This window comes from Tenrec ecaudatus, unplaced genomic scaffold (genome assembly GCF_050624435.1).
Source record: "Tenrec ecaudatus isolate mTenEca1 unplaced genomic scaffold, mTenEca1.hap1 Scaffold_86, whole genome shotgun sequence".
Classification (NCBI taxonomy): Eukaryota; Metazoa; Chordata; class Mammalia; order Afrosoricida; family Tenrecidae; genus Tenrec; species Tenrec ecaudatus.
The window spans coordinates 287,147-312,553 of NW_027459695.1; the positions used below are offsets into that span (position 1 = coordinate 287,147).

A 25,407-nucleotide genomic window follows, 5' to 3' on the forward strand; every position below is an offset into this window, starting at 1 on the left:
AAGACCAAAGAAAAGTGATGCACTTGAGCCATGGTGTGGGAGAGTATTGACAGTACCAGGGACTGAAAGGACAAACACATCTGTCTTGAAGTGAGTACAGTCAGAGTTCTCCTTACAGAAGATGACGAGGCCTTGCCTCACATCCTTTGCACAGACCATCTGAGAGACCAGTCCCTGGAGAAGCACGTCATGCCTGGGACAGTGATGGGCAGTAAAAGAGGAAGGCCTCAAGGGCAGGCTGCCACAGTGCGTGCCTCAGGGAGCTCATAGGCACTCTGGTACGCACGGTGCAGGCTGGGCAATGTTACATTCTTTTGTACCCAGGGTCACAGGGCCAGAGCTGCCCCAAGGCAACTAGCCAATGCCACCCTACTAAGTAGTTCTAAAAAGTCCAACTATTTCAAGTACTCTGTGGCTTTTGAGGATGGTAAGCTCTTTTGGAGACCCATACGTCATTGCTTCTCATTCTTCCTAATGCGGGGACCCTTTAATACACTTCCTCATGTTGTGGTGACCCCCTAACCTTAAAATTATTTTTGTTGTGACTTCATAACTATAATTTCGCTACTGTTTTAAATCAGGCGACCCCTGTGAAAGGGTCATTTGACCTCCAAAGGGGTTGCATCTCAGGTTGAGAACTGCTCTTGTAGGTAGTGTGGCTTCAAAGCCAGCAGATTTGTAGACTCTGCTGCCAAATGTTGACATCAGCAGTTATAAGGGTGAAATATCTTAATGTTACGTCTAAATGTGTGAGAATGGTGACATCATTTAACATCATTCTGTGAGACTGATCCACTTTCTTTGAAAAGTACCCACTTGTGTTTGTCTCCTTGGGTTTCCTAGAGACTCAGAGTGTAGTCGTTCATGATATCTAATCCATATACTCTAGCGTTCTCCTTAATGTTTTAATTCAGTGTGAACTCACAGCATATAGGTTGACCATTTTCTTAACATATCCTTGAAAGAAATGCAGACTAATCCTGTCTTCCAGTTTGACCGCAGAAATGGCAAGTACATGGTGATCAGAGCAGGAATTAATCCACTTGTAGTCTATGCTTACTTCGCATTCTCTGTGGAAAATCCATCTCTCTGATCTCTTTTTGTTCTATACCATTATATTGCATCTTTATTTAAAAGCACTGTTATGAGAATTTTCAATGTTATTATTCCTTAGTTTGGGAATTCCATAATCTTATCAATGGTCAATAGATATTTGGCAGATTGGAAAATAAATATAACTAATCATTTACTTGTGCAAGAGTATTCAAGAACTCTGCTGTTTGCCAGCCACAGTACTGAATATTAAAAAAACAATATGGTCTGTAATCCCCTAGTTATTTATTCAGCCAAAGTAGAATGAGGTAGTTGTAAAAATGTGGCTCTTAGATAAAATCTGTTTTCACTACTTCCTGGGAGAAGTTCTGCCTCTGTGTAATTCCTAGCATTCACCTGAACACCACTGCGGTCATGTCTGAACACGACTGGTTATTGCCCCAAAGAGAATGGTCATTGCAATTGGGTGCAAATTGTTTGGAATTATATAGGTTGTTTGTGATTATAAATTCTCAAATCCACTTTTGTTTCTTCATTTTACTTTAATTTTGACAGTCACTCTGTTGATCCTCACTATTTTCTAGAAGTTCACTGCTGTCTAGCTTTCCTTTTCTTTGTACAAGGAGCACTTACCTCAGTCTACTGAATGCCTTTTACTTTCCTGATTGATAAGAGCCTTGGCTATAAAGCGAGGAAGAATTGGAATTATCACTCCATGAATTGGTTTTAGGGATAAAAACAAGCCACAGCATATTGGTCTAGTCAACACCCTTCATCGGCCTCAGCACATGTTCCATGGCTGTGGTTGTTAGTATGCACGCCTACCCAGCCTGTACTGACAGCCACTTCACAATCACTAGACATCATATTTATTTCCTGTCTATCATCTCACAATTCACCACATTCATCGATTTCTTTCACACAAGCATCCAGACACTGCGTGAAAAGTGTTGTGTTGCTAATTTGAAGGTCAGTGGATAACACCCACCAGCCCTCCTCTGGATCCCTATAGAGCAAGGGTTCTCAAACTGGGCCGTGACCTACTTTGGGTTTGGACGATCCTTTCACAGGGGCACCCAATTCATAACAGTAGCAAAATGACAGTGATGAAGTAGCAATGAAAATGTTATGGTTGGGGGCCACCACCACACGGGGACCTGTGTGACAGGGTCTCGGCGTCAGGAAGGTGGAGAAGCGCTGCTCTTGGACCTCTTTTTCGTGATGGTTGATTTAAGAGAACAGCAGGCGGGTGTGAAATTCTGTTTCCTGCTTTGTAAAAATGCCACAGAAACTGTTGTGACGTTGAACACAGCTTCCAACGGCAGCGCTATGGGAAAAACTCAAGTGTCTGAGTGGGTTTCTCATTTCAAAGAAGGTGGAGTATTGAATGATGACAAACCCCATTCTGGATGTCTTTTAACATCCCAAACGGATGCAAATGTCGACTCCTAGTGCCTTTGGAGTTCCTCCCACCAGGTCAGACTGCTAATCAAACTTTCTATTTAGAGATTCTAAAAAGGTGGCATAAAACGTAACCATAAAAGGTGACCAAAAACGGCTTTATTTGTGGCAGACGGGGGACTGGTTTTTCCACCACAACAATGCACCTGCTCATACAGTCATCTCAGTGTGCTGGTTTTGGGCAAAAACAACATGCCTCTCTTGCCCCATGCACCTAACTCACCTGACCTCACTCCCTGTGACTACTTTTTGTTTCTGAGAATTTAGAGGGACATGAAAGGACAGTGATTTGATGACATAGAAGAGGTGAGGGAACAAAAATGAGGGAAGTGCTATCAACTATCCAAACAGATGAGTTGGAAAATGTTTCCAAGAATGGAATCACAAATTTGAAAAATGTATTACGTATAATGTAGAACACTTTGAAGGTGATAAGTTTGTGTTGTAAAAAAAAAATTAAATACATAGCTTTGAAAAAAAATCACTTTGAAGGATACACAAAAAATCTCCTTTCAATTCTATTGCAATGAATTAGAAAGGCATATTTAAAATAAGGAATATATGGATATAGAAATCAATACAGGAGTTATTAAAAGTAATTATGCATTACTTTATATTGTCTTGTAATATATCTCTAGCTCAAAATGGAGATTCATAGAGCCCCTTATGATAATCATTTTCCTTAACAAACAAATATCCAATAACAACAACAAAAGGATCTACTCATAATTTTCTTCCAGAATTTATCAAATCTACTTTTGGTCTCTTATTTATCCAAGGTAGCAGTGCTATCTTGTTTAAGACGTTCAAAGATAATTGGAACATGATCGATAATTAACAGCTTATGATAGTTTTTGCTTGCAGTGAAACTATAGAAGGTTACGTTTTTCAGTTTGAAGAGGTGATGTTTTGAAGTGAGAGGAAAGGAAAACAAGGGGAGGGATCAATTCAAACTAAGCCAAACTTTGGCTTGGGTGGTAAATCTTCACATCTTGGGAGATGATTTTAAATACATCATGTACGCTGTTAATTGCATTCGATTTGGACTACCCTGTGTGGAATGCTTGAAATATTCTCATAGGGAATGGAGTGTCAGTGAAAAGGCTCTCACTGTTCTGGTGGTAAGAAAACATCAGATTAGGAAAATCGGACTGAGTGGAATTTTGCCAAAGCCTATTGGATATTGTTTAAAGATAAAAGTGCAGGCCGACTCAGGAGTTACGAAATAGCACCGTGCCCTCCAGAATCAAACCACATTTGATTAGCAGATTGGATTCTTCCTTTCTAGACTGAGACTGATCTGGAATGGAGTTGATTCAGGCATCTGAGTGAAGGGAGGCAGCGAGCCGTGGCTGCTCAGGTGCTTCACCCCATTAGAGTTTAGGATTAACGGAAGTTCGGCATCAAATTTCCATGTCACTTAGGTTGGAGTCTGGGCTGCCCAAAAGGGGGAAAATAGATTTCAGTAAGGTAGAACATATGTTAGGACTGCAGTCTTGATCGGGCAACTGCAGGCCAGGCTAATGGTCCCCGAGGAGAACCACGCTTGAGCGTCAGAAGGTGTTCCGTTTGCTCGCTGAACACACTCGCCATTAGCGAGACGTTCTTGGGTAGACTGTCAGAAATGCCAAGCAGAAAGAAAGAACAGGCGAAGATTAGTTGACTCTGCATTCCAAGTCACCAATGTATTGGAAGTTAATTGCAGACGCCTAGGGCAGATCATGAATTTTATCCATGGTCTATGGAAGAAGCTGCTCCTTCTCCTCTTTCAGTGGGTAGTGAATGCTATTACAGGCATGTGGTCACTGAGCAGAGCAACTCGCGAGCTGCATTCCCAGCCCACTCTGCTTTTACTTTCTTAAGGTGCCTGATTCCATTTTTTAAATGTTCCTGGCTTCTGTTGGATCTTGATATTAATAGATTATTATTTCTTATAAGGGTGACGAGCGGAGAAATACACATAAAAATTTGAGCTTCATTAGACCCAGGCACCTGTGGTTTTCAATAAATTATATATGTAGTGTAAATATTAGGGAGTTGGTAGGTAGGTAAGTGTGTACATATGTGGGTAGGTTTGGTAGGGAAGTAGCTGGATAGATAGATAGATGGATGATAGGTGGAATGTAGAATGATAAAAGTAGATATATAACAGAGTCATGGTATTTGAATGTAGAATGATAAAAGTAGATATATAACAGAGTCATGGTACTTAGTTCATGCCATGATGAAATTACCATATTTAGTCTCAGGAAGATTAGTTTTGACATACTGTTGTCATATGAGCACAGATAGAGAAATTTAAAATTTGAGCACAAAAGCTGATGTTTAGTACATAAATTTAAGTTGTTTTCCTAATGGAGGAAAATGTCACTGAAGATAAGTATTGAAAACATGTGAATTCTATAAATTCTGTATTAAATAATTATCACATCCAACAATATGAAGTTACAAATGTTTGAAGCAGAAATATTAAGAAATTTTCCAACTTCAACTATATGCCAAAGGTAAAGTAAAAATGTGTCCTTTATTAATCATTATGAAACTATAAAAAGCATATAAGCTAATAAAGTATTTTATATTCATGTAATTAGTCTGTATTTACTATTACCTTGTGATATATATGTATTATTCAGTTTACCAATGTAAATAGTGAGTTTGAAATAAATTGTGTATTCTCACAAATAAGTAATATGAGAGCTTCTTTACAAACAGGCAAAATGAAAATAGTGGGAAGCATTAGAAGTTCTCCAAATGGTTTTAGTGTGTTGACCTTTTTAATTTTAGTGTTTGATGCTTGTTACTAAGAATAATTTACAAATACTGAATTCTGTAATACAAAGTTCGTTAGCAGTATATTGCAACTATATGGTAGTTTTAGCCTATACAACTGGAAATACATGCGGGTTGAAAATACATATAGGATAGGATGAAATTTTGCTTCAAAATGTTCTTTCAACAGTGTTACATTTCATATGTTCACCAAATATTTAATAAACACTATGTGCCAGAAATTAGTATAGACACAAGAGTAAATAGCAAAGAATAAAACAGCCAGTAAAACAACCAAAGTTCCTGCCCTCATAACTGCTCTTGTGTTTTAATTTTTAGTTTTGAGAAATTATATTCGTGAAGAGCACAAGCTCCATAATTAAATAGGAGTATTAATTCTCAGCTCCAGTAACATGTGACTGTGAGCAAGTTATTGAATTCTTTGATCCTAAATTCCTCTGTCTATAATATATCGCTAATACAGTATCTATGCCATAAGTTTGTTTAATTCAAAACATTCACTACATCCCAGCCACTATAAGTGCTCAATCTATTTTTTTGCTAGTAAAGCATATTAAGGAATATATGTATGACCAAACTACATCCTCAGTCAAGCATGGCATGCTGGGGAGGTACACCATAACACTGAGCTCAGGTTTGGAGGCCAGGTAAATAGTTAGTTCATATTATACCATTATACTTTAGTTTACTTCAGTGTAAATTTCTTAGGGTGTATTTCTTTGTAATGTACACCCATGTTTTATCATTTGAGTCCATTTTTTGCTATTTTATTGGGTTCTTGAAGAAATTTACAAAAGAAGCCTGGTTACATTCTGAGACTTTCCACACAAATTGAGCAATGGCATTGTTTGGTCACATTCTATTTAATATGGTACCCATGTTGTCGTTAGTTGTCCTCTGGTTCTCCAATCTAGTTTCCATGTTGCATGAAGTTTTCACCCGTGCTTTGGGTGGGGTGTTTCTCTTCTGCACTCACACAAGTTATTCTTCCCCCACGAACTGGAGTCCACTTGCCCTAAGATTCCTATCTAATTTTCCATGCTGCACTTGTCAGTTTGATCTCATATATGTCTCAAAAGAACACATTATTGAAAGCATAAATTATTTACTAGTCAAGGTAAACTATTGTTTAGATTTTTGTTTATTTTTCCCCAAACCATTTTATTAGTAACTAATCCAGACATTATACCATTCCATAGTTTAGTCACATCAAGCAGTATTATGCAATTGCTACCACCATCAGTTTCAAAACACTTTTGTCCTTCATGAACCTCTTGATATTTGCTTCCCCTTTACCCCAACTTCCCCACTGTTTACCCCAGGGACCCTTATTCTAATTTTGTTTCTACAGGTTCATCAATCCTGGTTTCATATACTGAAAAACATATTACAAAGGTTCCTTAAGGCTACCCATGATAACAGAATACTTCAGAGATAAACTTCAATATGCAAACAAATAAACAGAAAATATTGAAACCAGATCAAGTGATAAGGTTTTAATCATTCAAGTGAGGTTTGTCAGTTTAATCTGCTATGTCACCTCTCCAGTACTCTCTCTTTGTATCCAGTTTATTATGGTTAGAGGGAATTCACTGGAGGCTTAGTTATAGATCTCAAAAATATGTTGTCATCTGTCGCCTTCTGCAAACCTGAATCTCACAATGTAAGTTCTGATATCATTCCCTCCTTTTGCTTTGGATTATATAATTTACAGTCCTTAGGGCACGGGTGTTGGTGTGCTTCGTCCTTGTGGATTTAGTTGACATCTCACTTAGATGGCTGCTTGTTTGGAAACAAGCCTTTAAGACCCCAGATGCCATTCTAGCTGATAGCCAGGCACTATCAAATTTCTTCACCACACTGGTATAGCACCATATCTTCTTTGCTTTCTTCTTTAGGACAAGTATCTTACAGGGTCATGTCATGAGAACTAATTGATCTTAGATTAGAGCTAGGATTAAGGGGGAGCTCCATATCCATTCTTGGATCTATTTATGGATCATGTAGACTTTCTTCCAGGAATGACTGCTAACAAGTCACTCCAAAAGTTCGTTGGGATGTATTGTCTCCGTTCCAACCAGCTAGAAGGATATCAGACACAAAGAAACATCTGGTAGTTGTTAATACAGCAGCTTAAAAGAGACTCACATGAGAACAAGCATGTGGGGTTTTTATGCTGTTGTTGTTTTAAGATCATTTTATTGGAAGCTCTCACAGCTCTTATAACAATCCGTACATGAATTGTATCAAGCATATTTGTACGTATGTTGCCATCATCATTTTCTAAACATTTAGTTTCTATTACAACCCTTGGTATCAGCTCCTCTTTTTTCCCTCCTTCCCCCTCTTCCCCTCTCATGACCCTTGATAAATTATAAATAATTATTATTTTTATATCTTACACCAATGGTTTCTGCTGTTTATTCCCCTGGGGGTGAGGGTTTATGTATCAATCATTGTGACTGGTCCCCCCTACCTCCCACCTCTCCTCATGTTCTCCCTACCACCCTGGTATCGCTACTCTCATTTCTGTCTCTGATGGTTTCATCTGACCTGGATCCAGTGTGTCATGAGGTCTTATCTGTACCTGTGTTCATGCTGTGATCTGGCCCACAGTGAAAGGCAGGACTGGGGTCATGATAGTTGGGGATAAGTAAGCCTCAAGGAACCAGAGGAATATTGTGTGTTTCACCAGTGCTCTCCTACCCCCTTGTTGACTCCTCCCTTTCTTGGGACCCTATTGTGAGGATCTGTCCTATTGTCTACAGATAGGTTTTGGGTCTCTGCACTGACCCCCTTTGTTCTCAACACATTTTTTGTTGCTTATTTTGGGTCTTTTGATACTTGTTACCTGATCCTATTGACACCTCGTGATCACACAGGCTGGTGTGCTTTTTCCATGTGGATTGGTTACTTCTCTGCTAGATGGCTGCTTGTTTAACTTCAAGCCTTTAAGACCACAAATGCTGTATCTTTTGATAGCTGATCACCGTCAGCTTTTTTTCACCATATTTGCTTATGCACCCATTTTGACTTCAGCATTACACCAGGAGGGTGAGCCTCACAGAATTCCAGGTTGTTAGAACAAAGTGTTCTTGTGTTGAGGCAGGGCTTGAGCAGAGACCCAAAGTCTCACATGAGAACAGTCATGTAGTTAAAACAAAACAAAAAAACAATACACAGAAATCACATGGTAAAGACTCATGTAGGCAATAATCACATGGTATCATTTATTTTAAAGGAAGTTTTAAAACTGAAGTTTCATTATTTCCTCCCGATGAAAAGAGAAATGATTTTTGGTAAAGAGTCAGCTGATTCATACCAACTGAATGTGCTACCAGAATATATGAGTGTGCTAATTTTGGTACAAATTTCATAGAATTATTATTAGCTTCACTTTTAAAATATATGTAGTGGTTTGATTATTTGCCTTTTAAGGACTTCAGTTATGGGAAGTGAAATGCTACATGATTTTGTTCTCTTCTACTTACCCCATGACTCACCGTTAGTGACAAAATAAATGGAAAAGATAAAACAAATATTTTTGCTACGCTCATACACAGGCACCAAAAACTATAAGCTATCAAAACAGACCAAAAAAAAGAGAACGACTGAAAATACAGTGAATTCTAGTCAAAATGTCAAAAGGATTCTGAGAATAGATACAAGAATCTATGGGTCTCCTCTCTATAGTTTACTGAGCACCGAGGTCTCCAGGAGTAGAAGGCCTTGTGTGGAAGAATGAAATCTTGATGGACTACATGGTGAAATCTTTCTACACATGGAAGAGCAGGAAGCAGTCAAGCCTGTAAGAGATTTACAAACCCCATATTTTTACAAGAAAAAGGGTGCAAAAATGGTGGAATGTGGAAGAAGTGTGTATATGGCAATTGACTTGGCAACCATTAATTGAGACAGCTGGAGAGAAACAATTACATGCTAAATCACCACCGTGATAACCTGCAATACACAGGGTTGAACTGTGAATCACACAGCTTTCCAGCATATTCTGAAATGGGACTATGGAGCAGAAATATGCCTCTAAACAGATGGAACCGTTGATTTGATTAGAACTAGGTCTGAAATAACACCCTTGATGTAAACTGCATTGGCTTCAAACTATTCTACATGATTGCTCTTTAGCCATAATTGTTCAGCAACCACTTCTATTGAATAAGACTTTCCCCGTCAAATACAAAGGATATTTAAGCATAAACTAGCATAAAAACCTAGCAACTATGGGGAAAATTATTAACAAGGAGAGCTAAAATCATGATTCAGCACAACTACAAATGTCATGCAGAACATGTTAAAAGTATCCCTCTCTTAATTCTAAGAGATTAAAATGAGAGTTTGTGGTGCCCAGCTATCAAAAGATATAGCGTCTGGGGTCTTAAAAGCTTGAAGGTAAACATGGGGCCATCTAGCTCAAAAGCAAAAAAAACCCACATGGAAAAGCACACCAGCCTGTGTGATCACGAGGTGCTGAAGGGATCAGGTATCAGGCATCAAAGAACAAACAATCATATCATTGTGTGCTCACCTCCATGGTACCATCGCTGAAGAAAAATGGGTGCATAAGCAAATGTGGCAAGAAAGCTGATGGTGCCCAGCTATCAAAAGATATAGCATCTGGTGTCTTAAAGGCTTGAAGGTAAACAAGTGGCCATCTAGCTCAGAAGCAACAAAGCCCACATGGAAGAAGCACACCAGCCTGTGCAATCACGAGGTGTTGAAGGGATCAGGCATCATCAGAACAAAAATTTTACTATAGTGAATGAGGTGGGGAGCACGGAGTGGAGACCCAAAGCCCATTTGTCGGCCACTGGACATCCACTTGCAGAGGAGTCTGGGGGGAGGGGGGAAGACGAGCCAGTCAAGGTGTAATGTAGAACTGATGAAAAATACAACTTTCCTCTAGTTCCTAAATACTTCCTCCCTCCCTGCCCCCCCCCCCCCCCCCCGCCAACTATCATGATCCAAATTCTCCCTTGCAAGTCTGTCTGGCTAGACCAGAGGTTGTACACTGGCACAGATAGGAACTGGAAGCACAGGGAATTCAGGGCAAATGATCCCTGCAGGACCAGTGGTATGAGTGGTAATACTGGGACCGTAGAGGGAGGGTGGGTTGTAAAGGGGGAACCGATTTCAAGGATCTACATGTGACCTCCTCCCTGGGGGATAGGCAACAGAAAAGTGGGTGAAGGGAAACGTCAGACAGGGCAAGATATGAGAAAATAATAATTTATAAATTATCAAGTGTTCATGAGGGAGGGGGTAGTGGGGAGGGTGGGAAAAGATGACCTGATGCCAGGGGCTTAAGTGGAGAGCAAATGTTTTGAGAATGATGAGGGCAATGAATGTACAAATGTGCTTTACACAATTGATGTATGTATGGATTGAGATAAGAGTTGTATGAGCCCCTAATAAAACTATTTAAAAAAGCAAAAATGAGAGTTTGAAGCAAGGATAGAAAAATTAAATACTCTGATAAGGAGAATAAAATTGATCTAGCATTAGAAGAGAATCATATAAAATCTAAGAATACTATAAGCACAAGGAACACCAAAAGGATATATAGAGTATGTCTCCGATAGTTGAGATAAATTAAATAGGAAATAGGTAATCATCATTATGCAATGACTATGTAAACAGGCATCATTTGTGTGTGTGCAACACACTTGATAATTCTGGAAATGTCAGATGAAGAGGAGATACAAATGGTAAAGACATTTAATACCTGGAAGCTCAGTGTTCTTACAATAAGTATGTACATATGTATATTGAAAGGGTACCAGGTGTTTTAGAAAACAAAACAAGAGGATTAAAATTAAGATATTTTCTGTTGAACACACTGGATTTTAGGATGAAGAAAAAGGAACATTCAGGCTTACTCAGATGTTTATTAGCAAAAAAATTCCAGTAGATACATGATCATACGTGTAATCACATTATCACATATCAGAAAAACTGATGGCATCCTTGAGTCATTGAATTATGAAACTCCAATTTAAAGCTTACAATGAAAATAAATTTTTAAAATTTATTTCTTTAAGTCTTTATTTATTTTTACATTTTATTAGGGGCTCATACAATTCTTATCACAATCCATACATATACATACAATTGTATAAAGCACATCCATACATTCCCTGCCCCAATCATTCTCAAAGCATTTGCTCTCCACTTAAGCCCTTTGCATCAAGTCCTTTTTTTTTTTCCCCTCCCTCCCCGCTCCCCCTTCCCTAATGTGCCCTTGGTAATTTATACATTGTTATTTTGTCATATATTGCCCTGTCCGGAGTCTCCCTTACCCCCCTTCTCTGCCGTCCCTCTCCCAGGGAGGAGGTCACATGTGGATCCTTGTAATAAGTTCCCCCTTTCCAACCCACTCACCCTCCACTCTCCCAGCATTGCCCCTCACACCCTTGGTCCTGAAGGTATCATCCACCCTGGATTCCCTGTGCCTCCAGCCCTCATATGTACCTGTGTACAACCTCTGCCCTATCCAGCCCTGCAAGGTAAAATTCAGATCATGGTAGTTGGGGGGAAGAAGCACCCAGGATCTGGGGGAAAGCTGTGTTCTTCATCGGTACTACCTCGCATCCTGATTGACCCATCTACTCTCCTAAACCCCTCTATAAGGGGATCTCCATTGGCCGACACTTGGGCCTTGGGTCTCCACTTCCCCCTTCATTCAATATGGTATGTATATACATACATACATACACACACATATATATACATATACACACACATCATTTTTTTTTTGCATGATGCCTTAGACCTCGTCCCTTTGGCACCTCGTGATTGCACTGGCTGGTGTGCTTCTTCTATGTGGGCTTTTTTGCTTCTGAGCTAGATGGCCGCTTGTTCACCTTCAAGCCTTTAAGACCCCAGACACTATCTCTTTTGATAGCTGGGCACCATCCGCTTTCTTCACCACATTTGCTTATGCACCCATTTGTCTTCAGCGATCCTATCATGGAGGTGTGCAGCCAATTATATGATTTTTTGTTCTTTGATGCCTGTTAACTGATCCCTTGGGACCACTTGATCACACAGGCTGGTGTGTTCTTCCATGTGGACTTTGTTACTTCTGAGCTAGATGGCCGCTTGTTTATCTTCAAGCCTTTAAGACCCCAGCCACTATCTCTTTTGATAGCCGGGTACCATCAGCTTTCTTCACCACATTTACTTGTTCACCGACTTTGGCTCCAGCAGTTGTGTCGGGAGAGTGAGCATCATAGAGTTCCAATTTAATAAAAGAAAATATTCATGCATTGAGGGAGTGTTTGAGTAGAGGCCCAAGGTCCTTCCGCCACTTTAATACTTAACCTATAAATATAGACACATAGATCTATTTCCCTATCCTCCTATATATATTTGCATGTACATGTCTTTGTCTAGACCTCCATAAATGCCCTTTGACTCCTAGCTCTTTCCTCCATCTCCCTTGACTTTCCTCCTGCCCTACTACCATGCTTCGTCACCACCTGGGTTAGAGTATACCTCTTCTCTACGCAACCTTACCCTTGATCATTACCCACCAGGCCTGCCACTCCCCCCCCCCCCCCGCTACCATTTTGGGTCCCATGTTGTTCCCTTGTCCCTGTGTTTGTGAACACCACTTCCTTACCCCCCTACCCCCCACCCCAAGTCCCCCCGGAACTGTTGGTCCCGTTGTTTTTCCTCCAGATAGTTCATCCTGCCTGTCCTATTCAGACAGACCTGTGGAGACTCTAACGTGCACGAAAACAAGAAAGAGGAAAACAGAGCAACAGTATACAACCAGACAAAACAACAAAACAAAACAAAAAAACACTGACAAAGAACAGAACAAAACAGTTCTCAAGAGAAAAGGTTGTAGTTAGTTCAGGGATCGTTTGCTGGCCCTTAGGAGCGTTTTCCAGTCCAGTCTGTTGGGGCACCACGCCCTGGCCCCAAAGTACACTTTCAGCATTCCCTGGGGACCTTGCCTCTCCATTCTCTTGCTGTTCTGCTGCACTCCCCCAGTGCTTTGCCTCAGTGTGGTGGGATCAGGTCAGGTGCAATTCACACACTGTGTCTCCGGTGCTGTCCCCTGTATCACCCTTGGTCACTGAGGGGCATTATGTCTCGTAGTGGGGCTAGCCATGTTGTCCTCTCTGTGGATTGGCTGCTCTACTCAGGAATATCATCCTCACGGCCTGGTGGGCCAGGCTGTGTTCCACTCTCTCCTCCTGCCCCTTCATCTGCTCCTGTGTGCTCTGATCAGATATGTGCATCTCCCGGAGCTGCAGAATCAATGCTGTCCTTTGGAACAATGAAAATAAAATTTTATACCAAGAAAGAAATTTAAAAGTCAATAAATAAAGCTCCATAAAGACAAGAGATATTATAGAAAGTGTAAATACCTGGCTTATTCATAATGCTTGTAGGATTCAGTGGATACTGGTTAAACTACTGACAAATCAGGTAAGAAAGAATAAATTGATTCTTTTATATTTTAATTGAGATATTTTCTTTTAGAACAAAATAACAGTGAGTCTACGTGTTATGGTGATTTTTAGCCACTTAGGTTCTATGAATTTTGCATTTTTTTCTTAAAACTATAATTTTTAATGAACTATTTTATCAGTCATCTTTTTTCTTATTACTATATGAGTCTTATAAAAATTATTGTTTTTCCAGTGTTGTGTGTTAAATAATAATGATATTGTTTTGTTTTAAATTTATATTTTAGACCTTTTATAAATATGATTCAGTTAACTTGACGGTATTTTCTCACCTTTTCAATTTCTTTTTTTTATTAATCGTTTTATTAGGGACTCATAAAATTCTTATCAAAATCCATGCATACATCAATTGGTAAAGCACATTTGTACATTCATTGCCCTCATCATTCTTAAAATATTTGCTCTCCACTTAAGCCCCTGGCATCATGTCCTCGTTTTTCCCCTCCCTCCCTACACCCCCTCATCTTTTCAATTTCATGTGACTTGCAACTTCATTAATAATCTTGAATTATATACCATTATTTCAGGAAAATATAAGATATTTTGATAATTTAAAAAAGATATATACTTATTTGGATTTTCATATTTAGAATATGAGCACATATCACTGTTGTTAGATTGTATTTTTGTCATTCTTTGTTATTTTATTGATGCTTCTACTTTAGAAAATTACCTCTTACAAATGGTAATGAGGGATAATTTTCAGATAGTAACGAAGGATGATTATTTTAATTAATGAGTGTCACTGATAGAAAATAGTAAATCCATACCATTAATGTCCTTGAATTGTTATTCATCATTGAGTTAGAACATCATAATCATTACTCTTTCCTAAACTTTATTTGAATATCATCAGCATTAAAGAAAAATCAAAGAAAGCTTATGGTTTATATTCCTAACCTAAAGATCCCCAGTTTAATAAAATTTCTATATAAATAGTGTATTTTCAGAAACAAAATTGTATGTTAAATTGAGATACAGTAGAGATGTTGCCATTCCGCTGGTCAGAGAGCAATTTTCTCACCTCCATCGATGGTACCAAAACAGGTCGCCGTAGTTTTCTTCATGGCTGTGCTGAGTGGGTTGAAATATCAACCGTTAGTTTTGTAGTCTAGTGCAAACTCTTGCTAGAGAAAGCAATTTCCCTTCATCCCTCTTTGCCTGGAGAGATTTATAAATTGTCTCTTAGTTACTGTTACCTAGAAAAAAAATCTCCAGGTGATAGAGAAACTTCATGTATTTTTTGCTTAATTTGATTTGATTTAAACACTATTCCAGTGTATAATAATTCTAAGAATATAAAATGGTGAGGTATAAATACAAAGTCCTTTGCAGGTGTAAGCTCTCAAGTAACTTCATAGCATTGTTTCAGTGCAGCGTCTACTGTGTACATGTCACAGCTCAGCCATGGGTGTACCTTTACCCTTTCTCTGTACTTGAACCCCTGAAGAAAGAGAGCAAAGTGTCAAAACAAACAAAAACTAACCAGCATACCTTCCTTCTCACCGCTGAATTCAGGGTAGCCCAGCTAGCTTTTCAACAGAACCCGCCTTTTAGTTGATGTCCCTCCTCGCTCTCCCATAGAAAAAATCTTTTTTACTGCCCACATTTCATCTGCAATGGGATTGGGTGGCTTTTAACTCTAATTTGAAATAGAGTATAACATTCTGAGAGGCAGGAAAATACCTCTGTACATCATGAGGAATTATAGTCGATGTTTCATCTCTCTGTTAAGTCAAGATGAACATTCCCCCAAGACTAGAGAAGAAAATAAGGACTCGCACAAAGATGTGTCCTTCTCTGGTCCTTGTCATGTCCCTCACTGTGATTGCTTGAGAGAAGTTTATTTCTTCGACAGGCTTTTATACCTCTAGTAACAGAAATGATTCAAGTTAAAAGAAAGAGACCCGAGTGCCTATTAAGCTTCTTAATTGTAATACGCCCTCTCCCCTCCCCCTTCAATGCAGTAGAAAAATATGCAGAAGCAAACAAACAGCTTCCTGCAGCCACGTGTACAGTCGACAAGAGGCAGATGAAGGGGCTTTCTCTTGCTGACGGCTGTCTATCACCTCATTTGCATTGTTTCCACAGTGGTGCCCAACATGCTGCCAGCCTGGCTTTCCGCATCTGACGTGAACGCCTGCTTCAGGATGACGTTGGAGGGCGGTGGTACTCACGGATTTATGGGCACTTGTATGTGGGACTCTTGTCACTATAGAGCAGGCCTGTCGCTCTGGTGACAGAGCTTGTTTGACTGGTTTTGGATTTATGATGGAGATAATTCAGAACAGAGTCATAATTTTCCCATGGCAATTACACTACCATTTGGTAATTTGTCCCTAAGCAGGGAATGGATGTGCTGGGATCTACCCACGAGTTTAGTAGCTCAGTGCAGGGAACAAATCAAGGTCAGAATGCAGATGGAGAGCACATGGTCGCAGAAGTTCTAGTTCTGCTCCTTCAGCCTTAAGGCGCTGTACAGTTTATATAAGAAATACTCCTCTGTTTGTGATTTTTTTAACCCTTAGAATGACCATGAGAGCTAAATATCATTTGCCCATTTTGTCAAGGAGGAAAGCAAGATTGAAATGATTGACTTTCTTGAAGATAATATTCATCAAATACTTTTAAACATATGCCTTAGGATGACATCATGATGCCTACTCCCGGCATACACAGAAAGCTTAGAACTACTTCCCACTTGACAGTCTAACATTTTATTATGAAGAATTTCAAATATATGAAAAAGCTGACAGAAGATGTAGTGAACTCTTTTGCATCCATCCCTCTGCATCAGTAATAGTTAACTCAGGTGTGCCTCCTTTAATCCACCACCCTCTGTACCCATTCCTTCTGTGTGGAAGCCCATTTGAGGCATCATTCATTCCATCAGAGCAATTTTCACTATATATATATTTCTAAAATAAATATGTACTTCATGACACCCCCACCCCATGTTTTCAGTTTGTGAGTTATGCTAAGACCCAAAATATGATCTCTGTTCATTGAACTCTTCCCCTGTTTCTCATTCCTATTTGAGTCTCACCGATTGCTAAATCTGCCCATAGAAAATTGAGAATTGGATGGCTTAAAACTGACTGCTTTGCAAATAAAACAATATGCAAAGCCATGGAGAATACAGTAGCCATGCCTTATCATTTTTACCATTTGCTTTGTCTCTAAAAATAGATCCTGACTAGTGAAACTTGTTTGTTTATTATCCAGAAGTTTCGGACACATTTTCAATGGCTCACTGTGATACTGCCATAAGTTGGCCCTTGATCAGTCAAATAGTTTGCATCATTAGAAGGAAAATGATTCCACAAGTAGGAGCCGTGTTTCTGTTCTAATGGAATCTGCGGAGGTGGCTATTTCAGATACTGAAATAGTTGCACTTTCTTCAACATTATTACTATTATTTTACTACAACCAGGACTGTATGTAGCATTTGGAACAGATTATGATGTATTTCTATTAATAACTTTAGCACTAGCTATACTAGTCCAATGATTTGAACCCATTAAGCCTGAGTGTATAATGAAATAAATCTCTTCATTTAATTTGAAGAAGAAACTTAATTTTGGAATTGTTTTTTATATGGGTTCACAAATCCTTTTTGTTTTATATTCTGTGAACTTTTATCTTTGTACTCCACTTAGTTGTTTTCATTTCATTTACCAAGATGCTAAATTATGTTGCTTTTAAAATTTGGTTTTATCATAGCAAGTGCATTTGAATAATTGAAAATAAAGGCAATTTATTAAAATGCAATTTACATTTGAATTTAGGCATTAGCACAAACATTTTATTTGGAAATTGGTAGCTAAAAAAATTAAGGCCTGAGGTAGTCAAAAGAAATAGTACTTTTAAGTCACTTGGAAAGATTTCACTATTTTTGTTTTGTAATGTTTGGTGGTGAGCCCTTCCCAGATATCCATGATCCTTGTTTCTTAAAATCATACTTTAAAATGTCCATATTCACTTTCTGTCCTGTGATCCTGCATCTTCTTAGTTCATTGAACCACTGCTGTTGGTTCCCAGCTGGAGCGAGGGCTGTTCTAAATACCATAGTACAATTTCAAGGGTATGCTCAACATGACGCTAAGTGTAAGTTAACTTTGTACAGGATCGGATAATGTCATGAGCCACCTGATTATAGTGCAGATGACTACCATTCTCATGTGGTCAATAAGAGCTGATTGTGAAGTTATAACTGATGGGTCCAAAATGAACCAGAAAATATAACTGTTATTGCATTCAACATTTTTTTAAATGTTAGTTTCATTTAGTCGCTCCCAGTTCCCTTCCACTCTGATGTTCTCTTTTCCCTATATCTTATCTGCTTGGATTGCACATGTTATATGCTTTGGACATCTGCTACCCGTTTTGTTGATTCCATGAGCCTGTGCTTACACCTTTACTTATCATGTTATTTATTTCTGATCAAATCCAGTAGAGAAGTAAAGATTTCCATTAAGGAATGACTGCTGTCAGAGAAACCATGGAAGAGGGTCAACTAATAACCTGTGTATGGGAAACACATTTATGCTGATCCTAATTCTTAACGCTTACAAGTTCAGATTTCAAGGACTTCATTCCAACTCGACACACACCGAGGGTTGAATTCCTGTGGGCCATCACTGTGACTATCCCCACCGCATGATGGTGGACAAAGACTGAAAACACAAACTTAGAGATATTTTCAGGGATCACAGAAGCCAAATGCCAATTTTCAAAACTCAACTTGGAGATTTCATGCATAGAAATTTATTTAGAACATGTAGAAGAGTAATAAAGATGCCAATAGCCCTGTTACTTTTTTTCATGGAAACTTATGTAGCCAAGATTCAATCCATGAGGGAATTTTGAACAGCTCATAGTAATGTAAAAAAATTAGGATGTTAATATGATATATAATTTTTATATATAGTATAACAAAATCTCTATAAAAATGCAACACTCAAATGTTATACAAGGAGAAATATTCCTAGTTATTTTTAACTGATTTGGTTTGAGTAATATCTTTCCCTCCTTTAGTTTCATGTTTTCCACACATTTCTCTATAAAGCAGTTTTTAAAAGGAAATTAAAGTCTCCTATGACTTATGGATCTTTAGGTTAATGATTTGAATCTGGATGGCATTAAACTCAACCTCCGCAAAATCCTGCTGGAATTTTTTGTCCATTTTTTATCCAGGTAGCTTTGTAGAACATCAGTAAATTCACCAATAAGCAGAATTCCATCACCTTTTGCCTGGGAATAGTACACTGCATGGATAATTTCCCCAGTTTCTTTTAAATATTTTCCCATATTTAAACCATCGGATAGCTCTGCTGATTAACTAAAGGTAGAATATATAATTTTCTAAGGGTATGCTTTTAAAATATCTTCACTATTAAACAACTTCTAAGTAACCTTCTCAGTATCTTGTTAGATTACACAGTTGAACAACAATAAATAATGTGTAGATAAGCTTTTGGAAAATGTTTAATGTCTGCACCTTTAAAAAAAGATTTCAAAAAGATATATCATGCAATGTCTATCTTAAAATATCGTGTTCTGTGTTTTCATGACATCCACTTCATTCACTAGTTATCTATTTTTCTCATGAGCATAGTCCATATAGTGAGAGAGGAGATCAAGTTGGAATCATATTTCATTTTGCTCTCATCTTGAAAAACTGTGTGACAGACTTGAGTGTGTTTTCTGCAGCAGCCAGAGTCACCCTTCCCAGTAATAAATCTGACCATGCCCTTCTCCAACAAGACTTGCAGTGGCCTTTTGTCCCACGTAGAAAGCAAACTCGAGCCTTATTACTTAAGGTTCTTTGTTCTGTAGCCATCACCCTCTGTCCTACCTCATTCCCATTCCACCCAGGAAGGTCTTCTTGCTACTTTTCCAACTCCCGCATGTGTTCCTGCTCAGGACTTCTGAGGTTGCTGCTCTTCTCAGCCATATTCTGAGATGTGTTCTGCTATGGTTGTTCAACCTGTTCCTTAACTTAATACAGTTTTGTTTAGTGAGGATTCAAGCTATTCTCTCATAATTCTCCTTCCCTAAACTTACTTGCTTTAATTTCACAGCATCTGGAATTATGCTCTATGTTTAGTTGCGTGTGGAATAGAGTGTCGTAAGTTCTAAGACAGTGACATGTGGACAGGTGTTAGGGAATGGTACGAGTGATACTAGAGGAGGCCAGTGTGTGGGAGCTTTCTTGGCAATATTATAAGGGCTTTCTCGCCTATCCTGGCTTTCATTCTTTGACTTTTTAACAAGGCGAGTTTGGCAATTTGTTTAATTGTAATAAACCTATGTCTATTTCTAAAATTGACGTACTAGTATTAACCTTGAAGTTTCTTAAAGATAGTAGTCTGAAATGAATTAACACATCTCTAGGTAACACAATAACTATAAAATGTCGCTGTGAGGACTAAGGTGTGCTCGACCCAAGCCGTGGTGTTTTCTTTTTTGTTGTTGTTGTTTTGTTTGTTTGTTTTTGTTTTGTTTTAAACGTTTTATTAGGGGCTCATACAACTCTTATCACAGTCCATACATATACATACATCAATTGTATAAAGCACATCCATACATTCCCCGCACCAATCATTCTCAAAGCATTTGCTCTCCACTTAAGCCCTTTGCATCAGGTCCTCTTTTTTTTCCCCCTCCCTCCCCACTCCCCCCTCCCTCATGTGCCCTTGGTAATTTATACATCGTTATTTTGTCATATCTTGCTCTATCCGGAGTCTCCCTTCCCCCCCTTCTCTGCCGTCCCTCTCCCAGGGAGGAGGTCACATGTAGATCCTTGTAATTAGTTCCCCCTTTCCAACCCACTCACCCTCCACTCTCCCAGCCTCGCTCCTCACACCCCTGGTCCTAAAGGTATCATCCACCCTGGGTTCCCTGTGCCTCCAGCCCTTATATGTACCAGTGTACAACCTCTGCCCTATCCAGCCCTGCAAGGTAGAATTCGGATCATGGTAGTTGGGGGGAGGAAGCATCCAGGATCTGGGGGAAAGCTGTGCTCTTCGTCGGTACTACCTTGCACCCTGACTGACCCATCTCCTCTCCTAAGCCCCACTATGAGGGGATCTCCAGTTAAGCCATGGTGTTTTCAATTGCCTCCTATGCGTGTAAAGTTGGACAATGAGTAAGGGGGGATCCATGTATTCTGACTGTGGTGTTGGTGAAGAATATTGGACGTGACATACCCTTCTCAAAAAGCAACCAGACTGATCTGTCCTGGAAGAAGTGCCGCTAGAGAGCACCTTAGAGGCAAGGCTGGCAAGACTTCATCTCATGTACCTTGGGCATGTTGTCAGGAGAGACCAGACCCTGGAGAAGGGCAGAATGCTTGGTAAAGTAGGGGGGCGGTGAAAAAGAGGAAGGCCCTTGATGAGATGTATTGACACAGTGAAGTGACTGCGGCAAAGGGCTCAAACAGAAGACCAAGTGTGAGGATGGAGCAGGATGGGAGGTGCTTTACTCTGTTATGCATAGGGATGGTGGAACCAGTGTGAGGGTACCTAACAACATAGCGGCCATACAGGGAGTAGTCAGTGGGTAGGTGCTGTTGCATCGCTTCCAGCTCCTCGTGTCATCAGGTAGAACTGAATGAAATGCTGCCCAGCAGGGCTCTCCTTTACAATCACTGCAGTGGCTCAGCCAAGTTTTGCAGCGACTGGTTCACTCCATCACCCTGAGGGTGTGTTTCCTCTACGCTGACTGTTTTATCAAGTCTGAAGTCCTTCTTTAAGGACTAGGCCCTGCTGCTAACAATTCTTTATACAATTGTAATTCTTTTAACTTCAGCCTTTTACTTTGCCATTGTTTACGGAGCAAATCAGTTTTTCATTAAAGAGTTCGTACACATTTTATGTCATTCATTGCGTTTCCCACGATCTAAGATTACTTCCTCCCTCTGTTGCCTGTTCCCATTCCTACCTCATTCCTAATCCCACTGGCTGTTGTCCTTGGGAAGATGCTGCTCTTTTAGAGTCTCAAGGTGGACGTATATCTCTAGGATTATTGTACTCCTTAAAAAAAACAGTCTCTTGCCTGGCTGAAACTTGAGCGCCATGGGAGTGAGTTCATTTCCGGATCTAACAGGTGACCGAGGGCCATGATCAGAATCACCTGTGTCTGATTAGGAAACCTGGTGGTTTCTGTTATTTTGAGTGTTCCTCATACGTCTGCTCTATTGGGAATATTCTGATGCGACCCCTTTCAGAGCAGCCGATAGTGGTAGTAGAGCCGGCCTAGTTCTTCTGGTCTCAGCGTGACAGAGACAGGTGTTTGCGTGACCCCTAGTTCATTGATCCAATTATTCCCATATGGCTTCAAATTTCTTCCTCACTCTTCCAGAGGGGGAAAGCCAGTAGTTCACTTGGATGACCCCTCAAAAGCGTTTAAGAACAAGACACTACTCCTTTAGGTGGGATGTACAGCATTGCCTTCGTGGACTCTGGTGTGACAGTTGACCATGACCCTGAGCCCGCAGCTCTAACAACGTCTTCCCTCAAGGTTTTTGGTTATATCTAAGAAGGTTTCAGAACTTGGCCCCTATATGCTTGACTACATTCGTGGATGTATTTTTGGCAATAGTAAACATGCCTGTACAAGTAATCAGTTTTCAAACAAGTATACTTAATGGGTATACTCCCAGTCTCCCTTCCACACCTTACAGCCGTCATGCTTATCCTGAATCTACTTGGAAATCATCCTAATTGCAAGGTTGGGTATTAACAGTATTTACACCTGCTCACTTTGGCTGTGGGACTCCGGCTAGCGTTCGTCATTTTTGCTCTCCCTGCTCTTATGCATTGCCTTCCTCTCTACTGTAGTTAATATGCCTGCCTCTGGTCCGTAATCTACCTTCCCTTGCCCTCAACCTCTGATCATTATCAAAGAATATTTCTTTCAATGTGGATTTTTTTTACTTTTTAGAGTAGTGGTTTCATACTTTACCTGCCCTGTTACAACTGATTAATTTTACTCAGCAAAATATCCTCTAGGTTTATTCATGCTCCAGGTGTTTTACAAGTTCACGGTTTAGTTTGTGTAGCATTCAACTGTGCGCATGTACCTTAGAGAAGCCTTTCTCCCGTTGCTGACCATTAGATTGTCTCCATTGCTTTTGCTATTTTGAAGAGGGCTACAGGAACACGAGTGTGCATGTATCTGTGTGTGTCACAGCTCTTATTGTGTGACAGCTTTTATTTTCCAAGGAGATGGCTTGCTGGGTCGCATGGTATTTCTATTTCCACATTTAAGGAAGTGCTACGCCATTTTTCACAGTGACAGCATCACTTTACCGTGCCACCAGATTTATATGGAGTCTTGCTAGCCTTTTTTGTATGCTGTTTTACATTTTTTTTCTATAAACTTTGCTATTAATGCTGAAGTATAGTCATCCCTTTGTTGTGTTGATTTAATTTCTTAAATATCTTATAATCATAAGAATTACTTCATATGGTTGTTGGCCTCCTGGTTGACATTATGAAATTCCGTTTATGGTTTCTCAATTTTTATTGGATTATTTATCTTTTTCTTGTGTTCAAGTTCTCTATAAATTCTATAGATCAGTTCCCTTGCTGCGTTGGTACTGGCAAACACATTTCCCCGGGCTGTGGCTTCCCTTTCCATGTTTTGGTGGCACCTTGGGTGCACAGCAGTGCCTGCTCTTAGGAAGACCCCAGTGATCCAGCGTGTCTCCTGCTCTTGAAGTGTTCTCACTTACATTTGATCGTGTATTTAGCTCTGTGTTACGGTTCTCATGTGTGTCCCTGTGGTATCAGTGATAACCTCTCTAGCTCTAGGTTTCACATCTGTAATTCATCTTGAATTTCTTTTATGTATGATATGAGATATATACCCAGTTTAATTTTTCTATAAATGAGTATCCAGCATGGTCAGTACCACTTTAATATTATTTTTTCCTAGATAATGCATTTTGACCCTTTACAAGGACCAGCTATCCATAGTCGGATGGATTTACCTCTGGATTTTTTTATTCCATTCCATTGATTATGAGTCTATTGAAACACTAAAAGGCTTTTTCTTTTCTTCTTCCCCTTCTGTTTTTTTTCCACTCCAGTGGCTGTTCAGTAGGTTTTGAGATTGAGAAGTATAATGTATCCTACCTTGTTTTTCCTTAGTATTGTTCTTACTCTAGAGTGTCTCTTTTCTTTCCATATAAAGCTGGTAATTGGTTTTTACCTCTCTTTAAAGAGTTATATTGGAAACTAGGTCAGGTTTGCATTATATCTATTGATCTTTTGGGGTGTTATTGATATTTCCACAATGCTGTGTCTTTCTGTATAATGAACATGGTGCACTCTATCATTTATTTATTTTTCTTTGGGTTGATTTTATTTGTGTTCTTAGTTTTCTTTGTATAGGCCTTTTGTTTCTCTGGTTAGATTTACTCTTAAGTATTTCCTTTGAGTAGTTCTTGTAAATGGTTGTAGCCTCTCACTGTACTGGTGCAGTCCGTATGCTAAGGAAAGAATCAGAGAGGCTGGCTTTTATGAAGGAGAATGTAGCATCAGGTTTGGAGGTAGGCTTATTAACAACCTAGTGTATGAAGATGACACAACCTTGCTTGGTGAAGATGAGGAGGTCTCGATGCACTTGAAGAACAAGGATTGCGGTCTTCATTCTGGATTATGAGTCAATTCAAGACAACGAAAATCTTCACAACTGGACCATCGTGGTAAAGGGAGAAAAGATTGAATTTGTCAAAAATCTGTCTTGCTTTGATCCACAATTAATGCTCATGGAAGCTGCTGTCAAGAGATCAGAAGGCATAATACTTTGGGTAAATTTGTTGCACGAGGCTTCTGGAGTTTTGAAAGGCTTTGATGTTACAAGCCATAGTATTTTCAGTTGCCTTACAAACATATGACTGTTGGACACTGAATAAGGATGAACGAAGAAGAATTAATCCAAATGAGTTGTGGTACTAAAGAAAAATATTGAAAGTACTGATGACTGGTACAATGAAAAACTGGTACAATGATGACTGCAGCTGATGACTGACTGGTACAATGAAAGAAGTTTAGCCAGAGCGCTTCTTCTAGACAAGGATGGCAAGACTTTGTCTCTCATACTTTGGACGTATTATCAGGAGAGACCAGTCCTTGAAGAAGGACATCATTCTTGGTAAAATGGAAGACCAGCAAACAAGAAGGCACATCAACGAGGCATTGGCACGTGTCTACAAGAATGGGCTCAGGCATGGGGACACTTGTAAGGACGGCGCAGGACTCTCAGGGTTTCGTTCTGTTGTGCGTCGGCTCCCTATGTGTCAGAATGGTCTCAGAGCAACGAAGAACAGCATTGTAAATGATCAGTGTTTTCCTGAGTTTCTTTTCAGATTTCTGCTTATTGGTGGAAACGAATCTTGACTTATTGTTGCAAATTGATAATAACATCTGAAAATAGAGTTTATTTATACTTTTTCAATTTGGATGATTTAAATTTTCCCTTTTTTGCACCGGAGCTCTAACTAAGACTCCCAGCACAACAGTGAATAGAAGTAACCCTTCAGGGCATTCTTGTGCAGTACCTGTGCACAGTGTGATACTTACAGTGATTCTTCATT

General features: G+C 39.5%; 1 protein-coding gene across 5 annotated transcripts in view; it reads left to right on the top strand.

Moving 5' to 3' along the window:
* LOC142436914 (thyrotropin-releasing hormone-degrading ectoenzyme-like) overlaps positions 1-25,407 on the top strand; it is a 337,115-nt gene that overhangs the window by 251,406 nt on the left and 60,302 nt on the right. The window contains exon 12 of one of the 5 annotated variants that reach the window (XM_075540258.1): positions 15,894-17,314. The exons of the other annotated variants lie outside the window; for them this stretch is intronic. Within the exon in view, the coding sequence (XP_075396373.1) occupies positions 15,894-15,933 (40 nt within the window). The 3' untranslated portion in view covers positions 15,934-17,314. Of the gene's footprint in view, positions 1-15,893; positions 17,315-25,407 lie in introns of those variants that run through there. 5 annotated transcript variants of the gene reach the window in all.